Below are 11082 nucleotides of genomic sequence, written 5' to 3' on the forward strand. Positions count from 1 at the left end.
CGACTGAATACTTTCTGAAAACCAATTTTAAAGTCTGTAAAAATTCATTCCTTAAGTAGAGTGCAAACTGTCACCTATGGAGTGTTGGTGAACCAAGGTGGGCTCTGCACTGCTGGCTTTGTGTTTGCCTGGGTTAGACAGGTAAATACGGGACAGTAGAGAGAAGAAGTGAGCAGATGGGGTCTCGTTCTCAATGTCAGACTTAACTTAGGGGCCAGGCTCTTTGCGGTGGGGCAGAGGTGTGGCAAGCAGTAACGGCCTCAGAGTTGAACAGAGGAAGTTCTGTACCCTTCTTTATGGTGACGGAGCACTGGAGCAGTTGCCCGCTGGGGTGGTGGAGTCTCCTTTGGAGAGCTTCAGGACCCACGTGGACGCCGTCCCTGTAGGGACCTTGCTCTCGCAGGGGTTGGACTTGAGACTGCCATTCTGTGATCGCAAAAAGGGATGTGTGGAAACGAGAGGTATTTCCGGGGGCCGCTCAGTGACTGATGCGCGCGGGGTCCCTTCCAGCTCGGGCTGCTCCATCGTCCCAAGCGCTGCTGAACGTCACCGTGCCTTCCGCTCTCGTCCTTAGGTGTGTCCTGGGAAACACCACCATCCTGGCCGAGTTCGCGGGCGAGGAGGAGGTGAACCGCTTCCTAGCACAGGGCCAGCCGCTGCCGCCCACCTCCAGCTGGCAGTCCGGCGCCGGCAGCGCGCAGCCACGCCTGGGCTCGGCCGCGTCCCACGGGCTGGTGCGGGGCGACACGGGGCACTGGAACAGCCCCTGCCTGGGGAGCAAGGGCAGCAGCGAGCTGCTGTGGGGCGGCGTGCCCCAGTACTCCAGCAGCCTCTGGGGACCCCCCAGCGCCGACGACGGCCGAGTGATCGGGAGCCCCACGCCTCTGAATACTCTTCTTCCGGGGGATCTTCTCAGCGGGGAGTCCATCTAGGAGGCAGGAGAGAAACCAAGTGGAAATAACAATCATCAGCACTAAAGGAAAATAGAAAGTCGTAACCCTTTCCAGTCCCGGGCTCGATGAAGAATCCAGCTTTAACCGATCAGACTGGCAGCCCTTTATTATTATTATTATTATTATTTTTGTTAGTACCTCTGTCCAATATCGACTATGAAACTGCAGAAGTCCTTGTGAACTGTTAATGCAACAGTATGGGCTCCTTTTGGTCAGTGTCACGTGCTAATGACAGGTTATATTTTTTTCATGGCTTTTTGTTTTATGTCGTCTTTTTATGTTTGTATGGTGGTTTTAAAAACAAACTCTAAAAGCTGCTTAGAATAGGTCTATCATGAAGGGCACTTTTCAGAATTTGGGCTGGAAAGGGTTATTTTATCAACTTGGGGAGGGGTGGGTGGGGGTGGTGAGGGAAGGGGAAATGAAAGCCTATTTAAAATGAGCCTGTGACTATTATGCACATTACCAGAGGCGGACCCAATAATCAGAAAGGGTGAAGTGTGATATTTACCATTGGTACAGACAAGTGATGAATCTGAATGATAACCATTGACTGTACAGGTCGAGCGGGGGAGGGGGGGGGCGGGCTGGGGTATCTGTGTCCACGACTCCCATGGATCTGCCTATGCACATTACCCTCGTTTCATTACTTTTTTTTTTTTCCATGTCATTTTTGTTAATCCGCCCCCCTCCCCCCCCCCCCCAAAAAAAAAAAAGACAAAATGTAAAATGTTAAAAAAAAAAACAAACAAAAAAAACAAAAACAAAACATATCAAACATGCAAATACTTGAATCCAGCAGGCCAATAACAAAATGTGAACACTTGCAACGTCTGATGATGACACTTCCAGGTTGGCATCAGTACTCCCACAAAACAGGCTCCAAGGGTTCTGTGCTGGAGGTGCAGACGATTCGTTTCTGTCTGAGCAGATGTGAGTGTGGGTGTGTGCGTGTGCGCCTGGTTCACCCAAAGCGTGAAGCGTTCTCCTTTTATCCAGTACCTGCTTTTGATTTGCTCGTTGGTCAGATGTTTAATTGTTATTAGCTTCTAACTTTGCACTGAGTGTCCGCAGCCCTTCCTGTAGCTCATCTTCTGATGTAAAAAAAAAAAAAAAAAGGAAAAAAAAAAAAGAAAAACTGATGGAAGGGGCTGGCGACAATTCACGTGTAAATGTTTACTCAAGGACTCTATTGCATTTTAAAAATGACAGTGTGTATCTCTGGAGAATAATATGTATATCTACCTTTAGCAGCTTTTTATTGTGGACTAATGCAAGAAAACGATCACCGGAGTATTGCACCGTTTTTCCATTCGGAATATAAAGTTGGAAAAGAAATCCTCTCGTTGAACTGTGGCCATAGATAATTGTAAAGAGCGGATGGTTCCCTTGCAAGCAGGAACAGAAACAAGCACTTGGACATAGGTTTTGACTGCTTTTGGAGGAGCTGGCCGTTCCGGCTCCCACCTGTTTACAGACCTTTTTTTTCTTTTTTTTCCCCCTCCTTCAAACTTTAAAATAAAAGAACTAAAAAAATTAAAAAAAAAAAAAGAATTAAAAAAAAAAAGACTTCCATCGTAAAGAAAACTTATTTTCAGAATGAAGATATGCTACTTCAGAGCTCTGGGATTGAACAGTGTTTGTTGTATTATCCTTTTCTTCGGCCATTGCTGTGTACTATTTTTTTTGTTGTTGTTGTTTTCCTCCTCTTCGTCGGAGTGGCGAAAACTTTTGTGATCACTCTCTTGCACACAGTGGAAGATGTCTCAGGAAAGCCGGGTTTCCCGAGGAGCAGCTCCACACCATTTCATGTATTTTTAAAACCCAACTCCTAGCACTGAAGATATTATTAAAAAAAAAATAAAAATAAAAAATAATAAAAAAAGATTAAAAAAAAAAAAAGGACAGTAAGAAAGAAGAAAATACCTAATCTAATGTGTAGCAGTTACATATTTACCAAATAATGGACTCAAAAAGAAATAGATGTTTGAAGAGTGCTTTATATATTAAAAAAAAAAAAAAAGAAAAAAAAAGAAAAAAAATCGCTTTATGTTAAAAAAAAGACACAAAAAATCACTGTTTTTGATTGTTTTGAAAGGAAGAAAGACAATGGAATAACAGACACGTGGCGTGCGTTGGAAGCGTCGTGTGAACGTCGTGCTCCCTGCCTGCTCGGATCAGGAAACTCGTGCATTACGTTTTCCTTTCATTTTTCTCCCTCTTTTGGTTGTGCTTTCCTTCCTTTCGAAGACGAGGAGCTTTCCCACGGTTCTCCCGCCGTGGACGGGGTCCTGCAGGAGGGCAGGCGGACAGCAGCTGGTTTTATAGCGGATCACGAACTATGCACAAACTGGGTTCAAGACTTGTTCTTTGGTTCTCGAGTTCTCGTGTATTCGGCTGAACAACCTTTCCTCAGAGTGATTGCATCTCATCGCCGCCGCACGCCGCCCACATATATATTTTATATCTCTCCACACACACTCCCCTATATAAAATATGTATGTGTCTGTGCGTGTTGACATACGGCTTTTCATGCTGAACTTTAGCATTGAGTTGTAGAACTCGCGATACTTGGAAAGGAGCATTTCTGTTCGGGGGTGGGGGGTGGGGGCTTTGATTTGGGGGCTTTTTTTTTTTTGCCTTTTGGATTAAAGATGTCTGTAACTCTGAGATATATATATAAAAAAAAAAAGGAAAAAAAAAAACAACAAAACACGTGGCTTTCAATGTCATTTCTCCTCATAGAATGTGATTGTTCAAGAACATGCACCGAAAGTTGCTTTCAAGAGTATGAAGGTTCTTTGAAACTTTAATAAATCAGTTGTTTTGGGTTGGTTTTTTTTTTTTTTTTCTTGGCTGTTCAAATGATGTCTGTTTCTCTTTTATGCTGAGGATGCTGAAAAAAAAAAAAAAAAGGAGTTCAATCCCTGCGTTGGGACCTCCGCGACTGCAGATGCAAACTGCTGATGGCACTGAGTTGTACGAGGTGAGGCCAGCAGCCCCTGGACGGGAGCACGAATCCTTTCATGTTTGGCTTTTCGGGCTTTGGGATGAGGGAGCTGAGGATGCCTGCAGGTGTGGGAGGATGGTTCTGGGTGCTGCAATGGTTTGCCCAGGAGGTGGTGGAGACACCGACCCTGGAGCTGTTCAAGGACGTGATGAGGGATGTGGTTTAGTGAGGACTGCTGGTGGTAGGCAGTTGGACTGGGTGGTCTTGTAGGTGTTTTCCATCCTTGGTGGTTCCATCATCTGCTTTATCAAGAGATGAGCCCGTGTCCTCCCACCTCCAGAGCACCAGGTCTTCCTTTCCTGGGATTGCTGCCCAAAGCATGGGTTGATCAGGTCTGCAGTGGCCCAGTCTGTACTCGTTGTGCTGCTTCATTTGAGAGGGAGAAGTGATGTGAGGAGGTGGAGCAGTTGAGAGCACCGAGCTCCTGGGCAGTGTTCTGCAGTTGGCTTTCTGCCCTCGGGGCCATGGCTGCCCTGGCACAGTTTGCTGGCACAAGTGATCAGACCCAGGTTTTGTTCTGTTTCCACACAGCTCTGATTTCCAGTGCAGCCCGTTGGATTTCAGTGCTGATGCTGCCACGATGCTGCCCAGTTATCTCCATTGCTCCTTACTGTGAACTGCTTCCCCTTCTGTTTCTTCTTCCTCTTCGAGTGCCGATGTAGTAACTCGTGGAAGATGATAGTTGCCTTCTATTCATGATCATTGTAAGGAGAGTTTCCAGTGTCAGCTGTCCTGAGTTCTGTTTCCTAGACACCAGAATCCTTTCCAGTTTCAGCTAAGGAGAGCTTTCCCCATTCCTACCGCTGTCAAAGATGTCTTTCTGTGTATCTGATACACTCAGTAGCACCTACCCCAGTGTGTGGACAGAATAGAGCTTTTGGCCCAAACCCATCTGTTGGTGTCTGCATACAGCTTCCATTTCCAGCGCCCTACTCCTTTTCTGCTTTGATGACACGGTGAAGCTGGTGCTGAGGATGTCCCTTAGGTCTCAAGAACCTTTACAAAAGAGCTTTTCCATGAACTTGTGTTTTGATGTGCATTGTGTTGACTGTACCTTCCATAGCACTGTGGCTGCATGGCTCCCCATCTGTAGGCCACGAGGATTCCCTGTGTGCTCCAAAGCTGGCCAGCTCCTCTTAGTTCATGTCTAGTTTGTGGGAGCACTGGCAGAGCAGACTGTTTTCTGCTCCAATTCTATCTATTATTATTGTTCTTGATCATTCAGTATATGACTGTGTATGTGAAGGAGCGTTTCAATTAAAAATGTATATGGACATCTGTATATGTTAAGAATTATTGGAGCTGGAAGAGCCTGGCCGTGACGTCCCCTCGAGGCAGGGGCTGGGGGCAGCTGTGGCGGCCCCGGGTCTCAGATTGCTGTATGACTGGATGGGTCCACGCGGATGAACTGCCACTAAGCGTCCCTTAGCGTCCCCACAGCGCCCGACCCATCGCTGTGCGACGCTGAATGTGTGACCCGCACTGCCAGCTCCAGGGAACGGGACTTCTCAACATCGGATGTGGAGCAGACCGACGTCCTGGTGTGACCATGGATGGCCACGTCCCCGCGCAGCCCCAGGTAAGGACCGCGCGGCCCTGCGGGCACTGCCCTCGGCCCCGGGATCTCACAGCAGAGCGTGGGCCCGCGTGGGGATCCCACAGCACGCTGTCAGCTCCCTGTGGGCCATCGTGCCCAGGGGTGGCTTTGGTATCTATGAAATCCTAATGTCCCCAGGAGCAGCCCGATGTCTGCCCTCCCCGCTCCCTTATCCCAGGGTCTCTTCCCAAGGGATCTCTTCCAGCAGCGTTGTGCTCTTGGGGTTGGGAGAGGCACCCCCACCATGTTACGATGAGCTGGAAGGTTCCTTTGCTTTTGGGAAATACCATTGCTAGCAAGGGAGGCTTGCCGTGCTGCTGCCGGGTGATGCTGAGGTCCCCCAATGCCTCCTGCACCCCACGTTGGGACTCACACAGTAATTCTTCCATTGCCCCTTTTGTTCATGGGGAAGGAGTCGATCAGAGCCGAAGCTGGGGCAGACCCCAGAGCTCTCTGTGGTCCCATCTCCTCCATTCTTCACTCAATCTGCATTTATATTGGGGAAAACAGCAGTGGAAAGGAGCAGATCCGGATCCGTTGGCAGTGTCCTAACGTTGGGTGCAGAGCTCACGGCTGTGTTTCATTGCCTGCACCCCAGGATGGGAAAAATCAGAGCTGATGTGATGTCACCATGTTCTGAGCGGAAGGCGCAGCACTGCTCTGCAGAGCTAACCCCCCCCCCCCCCCCCCCCCCCCCACGTTGGGCCCCAAAGACAAACACCGCTAATTACGCCCTCCAGGAGCGCGTGCCGCTTCTCCCTTTTAAAATGTTTGGCTTTCTCTCTGGGTGCCCCCGGTTTAAGTGCGTGCGCTGCGTCCCCCACATCAATCACAGCAGTACCCACCGGGCACAGCGCTGCTGCAGCTCATCCCCCCCCCCCGTGGGCAGCCGCTGTCACCCGTGCACAGCTCAGCTCTCCCGGGCAGCGCGGTGACGGCCCCCGATTGTTTGTGTTCGTAAATGGAGCGGAGCATCTCGCTGTGCTGTGCGGGGGATGCGGGTGGGGGGGGTTGGGGGGGGGCTGGGGATGCTCTGGGGTCCGGTGTGGGGGAGAGGGATGGAGAATCACAAAATTCTAGGGGTTGGAAGGGAACCCCCCCCACCTCCAGCTCCCTGACCAGGTGCTGACCCCATGGTGCAGAACAGCCCCTGTGAGGGGGGTAGATGTGGCACTGTGGGGTGTGGGTGAGGGGGGGGATGGGTTGGGGTTGGATTTGGTGACCTGAGGGGTCTTTCCCAACCTCAGTGACTGTAATCACCTGTGAACGCTCAGATCCAGCTTCAGCTGCAGCCCCTCTGTGAAGTGGGCACGGAGGAGGATCCCTATGCAGGATCCCACAGCTGCACTCAGCCTTAGGGAAGGAAAATCCACATCCCTTGTTGCTGCTGGGGTGAAGAACGAGAGCTTTGCTTCTTCACCTCATCACGCTGCAAGCTCGTTTTTCTGCTAAAACCAAGAGCCAAGCAGACTGTGCTCCCACATCCCAGGCCAGCAGACGTGGCACATCCTGACTTGTTACCTCACCCCAACTCCCAGGGGCTGCGGCTGTGCCTAACCCTAACGACCCACGCTTCAGGGTGGCACCTCAGCTCTACAACCCCAAACTTTGCATGAGACCCCACCTCCCCTCCCTGCTGCCTGGGGGGCCTGGAGCTGGGGCTGGACAATGGCACTGTGCCCAGTATGGGACAGCCAAGGGGTCGGAGGTGCTTCACATGATGCATGGAGGGGGCTGTCTGCGACGGGCACAGGGTGCAGGGCACGCAGCTGGCACGCGCCTTACGGCAGCTGGGCAGCACGAGGGGAGAGGAAAACTGCGGCGAGCATCCTCCCTGCTACCTCCTCTTACCGTGTTCGTTCTTTTCTATTACGGTGTCTTTTAAAGGGCTGCTGTTCTTTCTGTACTCGGATGTGGGATGAGCTGTGGTATTTTCTGTTGCTCGCTGCTCGGTGGAAGCTGCCGTGGGGAGGTTATGGGGGCAACGGCCCCACAGAGTGCAGTGATGCTGCTGGGGCTGGGAACGGGGCAGTGCCAGGACTCTGAGATAAGGGCAGAGCCCGGAGCAGGGAAAGCAGAAGCAGAGATAAGGGTGTGGGCACAGACCTGTCCACACGGTTAAGAAAAACCCCACACACTTTCCAAAAAGCTCCGCTTTGCAACACCGTGTTTATTGGGTATGCTTAAAAAAAACCAATGACAACGACAAAACCAAACAGAAATAGAGAACTGAAGAGATGCATAGGCTTCCCTAGTGCATGCTCTACGTGCCTATCCAAACACACACTCACAACTACCTCGGACACTCACTGTAACCGTGGCTGCACCAGGGCACTGCACCCGCAGGCATTGGGGTGTGGTGGGCACAGAACCCAGAGGGGACCCAGGGGTGATGGTGGCACAGTGCACAGTGCCCGTAGCGATGATTCTGGCCGCGTGCAGCCCACATCCTGCTGTCTGTCCCCTTCCTGCAAGCACAGGTGCAGCCCGAGTGCCCGCCGTGCCCCAGGTGGGCACCCCGACTTTGGGATCCTGCCCTCTCCCCACCCTTCCCCAACCCAACCATCCCGTCCTCCTCCCTCCCTGCGCTCCGCAGTGCCGGGTGAGGAGGGAAGGGTGGGGAGGAGCGGGGTCCTGGCCGGCAGCCCACCTGCATCCCGCCGGGCTCAGCACACAGAGCAGCTGTTGGTTTTGCTCATGGGGGGCCGCAGCGCATGCTCGCTGGGGAAGGTCTCCCTCCTCCTGCAGAGCACGGGGCCGAGCCGCCCGGGCAGCCGAGCTTGCTGCAGCAGCTCCCTGAAGACCTCCAGCACGTTCTCGTTGTCCTTGGCCGACGTCTCCACGAAGCGGCTGTTCCAGTCCAGCTCCACCAGTGACAGCGCGTCCTCCGCCGCCACCTGCCGCTCGCCGCCGCTCTCCGCCTTGTTGCCCACCACCACGATGGGAGGGAACTTGTCCTCCTTCACCTCCAGGATCTCCTCCCGAAGGCTCTTGACGCTCTCGAAGGATTCGGCGTCGTCGACGGCGTAGACCAAAGCGAAGGCGTCGCTGTTCTGGATGGAGAGCTTCCGCATGGCCGGGAAGGAGTAACTGCCGCTGGTGTCCAGGATCTCCAGCGTCACGGTGGCCCCGCTCACCTCGTACTCCTTGCTGTGCAGCTCCTCCACCGTGCGCCGGTGCTTGGGCTCGAAGGTGTCCAGCAGGAAGCGGCGGATCAGGGCTGTCTTGCCCACGCCAGCGGCGCCCAGGAAGACCAAGCGCACGTGGCTCTTCTCCTTCCCCACCAGGGACATGGCTGGGAGCACAGGGGACGCGATGCTCTCCAGCTGCTGCTCAATGTTGGGGCGTCCCTGGGTGGCTGCAGCCCTGCTGCCGTCCGTCTGTCCGTCGCCGTGCCCGGTTCTGCAAAGTTTGGTGCCACCTCTTTGCAAACTCCCAGCGGATGCTCCGGTCCCGCGGACCTGCTCATCTTTTATCCTGGTTCCAATCTGCCATGTGGCACTCGGCTGTCCAATCTCTGTAGGTTTAGGGTGCTGAAGGAAGGGAGGGCAGGGAGGGAGGAGAGCGGGGTGCTGCGGGCCAATCCGCGCCGCGCAGTCCTGGAAAGCCACTGCGGCCCTGGAGAGCACCGCGCTGCATTGTGCAATGCACTTGTTGTAACTCTCGCCGCTGCCGGCAGCGCTGGGAGCTGGCAGCATCGCTGCGCCGGGAGATCAGCTCCGGCTTCTTGGCATGGGCTGCTGGGCAGGGAGCCACAGGGGCTCAGCCTCCGCTTGGCTGGCTCATGGACGGACGTGGCAGAGGATGCCCGCTGGCATCTGTAGCTTTTCTCATCCCTGCGTGCGTCCTGGAGCTCGGTTGCAGAGCAGATCGCTGTGGATGGGCTCCACCGCTCTGTGCTCCGCTCAGATTATTGACCGGAGGGGAATGGTGAGAGCTCGCTCAAAACCACACGTCGTCCCCTTCACGTCCAGCTGTCAGTTATTCGGTGGTTTCATGGGATATTTATCCCGAGGGAAAAACAGAATCTGCCCACAACGGTGCCCCAGCACTGTGGCATGGCATGCAGCTGCGTGGCCCCGGCACTGGCTGCGCAGAGAAAGTTTGGATGCAGGCCACGATCAGGGGCAGTGACATGGAAAAAGTGGGTCAGAGTCGGAGCAGTGCCAGGGCAGTGCCCACAGCACCGCAGACCTTCAGCTCTGGGAAATGGCTGTAAAGCTCACAGCTGTCCTGGGCAAACAGAGGAGGAGAGGGGGCTCGGTGTGTGCACCCCGATGTGTAACCCATCCCTAGAGGTGCTCGGGGCCGTGGGTGTGCCCTGGGCAGTGTGAGCTGGGGGGCAGCCAGCCCACGGCAGGAGTGGCACTGGGTGGGCTCTGGTTGGTGACCCAACCCTTCATTCTGTGGTTCCATGATCACGTTGGTTGTGTTGGGTGGAAGCGTTGCCCACGTGGGTTGAGTGGTCTCCGTGGTCACCTTTTCACGGTAGAGTCCTAAATCATGAAGCTGATTTCTGAAAGACACAAGTCCAGAGGACGCCCGTTGAAAAGACAGAACAAGTGTGCAGCATGGTTTTGTGTCTGTGGGCTTTTTCCCCTGGCTTCAGACTCGTTTCTGTGGTATTGATGCAATTGGTTTTCTTTCCATTTCAGATGGCCGGGTTCGCCCTTGGGTTCTGGTTGAAGTTGTTCCACAAGAGTTACTCCCTCCCCTCGTGTCCCAGTCACAGTGGTATTTTGGCAGCATTAAGCACTGTGCCCACCCTGAGCCACCGTGCCAAGACCTTCACTGCGGTGATCAGCCCTCCCCCAGCACAGTCTGGGTAGAGGAGCATTGGGTCCCTGATGGTGGGACTGGTGCTGGACCCACCAGTGCTTGGCACTTTGCTGACCCAGAGAAAGGCAACACCCAGGGTCCGGGCATAGGATCCCCACGAGCTGAAGTCTGGGAAGGGGGATGGATCCATGGGAGTGCAGCGTTGGGTGTGCACGGCTGACACAGTGACCACACAGTGACCAAAGGCGGCGTGTAAGCAAGGCACAGCACAGAACCTTAGCAAAGCTTTGGAAATGGGTTAAAGCCAGAAGTGCACATATTTCTTTTCATTAGGAAGGAATTCTGTTCGTGCTTCTCCGCGCCCCCCATCACTTCTCACATCAGCTGTCTGCTGTGCGTTTTCACATCTGCGCTGCTATGGTTACCGAGAGCCTGAACGGTTCTAAATCTCCCTCAAAGCAACGGAGGATTTCGGAAGTAATCTCGTTAAGAGATGAGCAATGAATATTTCCAAAGGCCCTTTTCATGAGTCCCCCTCGCCGCGTTAGCTCACGGCTGCTGGCAGGAGCGGGGGGACCCTGCGCCAGGGGAGGGGGGAGAGCAGCTCATTGCCACTGCAGCCTTTTGTGTCCAGAGCCCAAATTTTGGCTTGGATGAGATTGCAACAAATAGTGAATTCACACTGAGCTTGCCCTGCTGCCCATCCCTCCTCTTTCAGCTTCAGCGTGTGCTGCGTGGCAGCA

The 11082-nt window shown here is 53.4% G+C and overlaps 2 protein-coding genes across 8 annotated transcripts in view; one reads left to right on the forward strand and one right to left on the reverse strand.

Annotated features, from left to right (window-relative positions):
• TNRC6C (trinucleotide repeat containing adaptor 6C) overlaps nt 1–1674 on the forward strand; it is an 82923-nt gene extending 81249 nt beyond the window's left edge. For all 7 annotated transcript variants that reach the window (XM_065735150.1, XM_065735154.1, XM_065735153.1 and 4 more), the window contains one exon: nt 575–1674. In XM_065735150.1, coding sequence (XP_065591222.1) covers nt 575–932 — 358 coding nt within the window. In that variant the 3' untranslated portion in view covers nt 933–1674. The remainder of the gene's footprint in view (nt 1–574) is intronic.
• A 6552-nt stretch (nt 1675–8226) lies between these two features.
• LOC136048101 (ras-related protein Rap-2a-like) lies at nt 8227–8853 on the reverse strand. Its single transcript, XM_065735603.1, has one exon. It carries the CDS (start codon nt 8851–8853, stop codon nt 8227–8229), a length of 627 nt encoding a protein of 208 aa, XP_065591675.1.
• Nucleotides 8854–11082: the final 2229 nt, after the last annotated feature.

Source organism: Cyrtonyx montezumae, unplaced genomic scaffold (genome assembly GCF_038088225.1).
Source record: "Cyrtonyx montezumae isolate F1298 unplaced genomic scaffold, pur_monq_1.0 scaffold_19, whole genome shotgun sequence".
Lineage (NCBI taxonomy): Eukaryota > Metazoa > Chordata > Aves > Galliformes > Odontophoridae > Cyrtonyx > Cyrtonyx montezumae.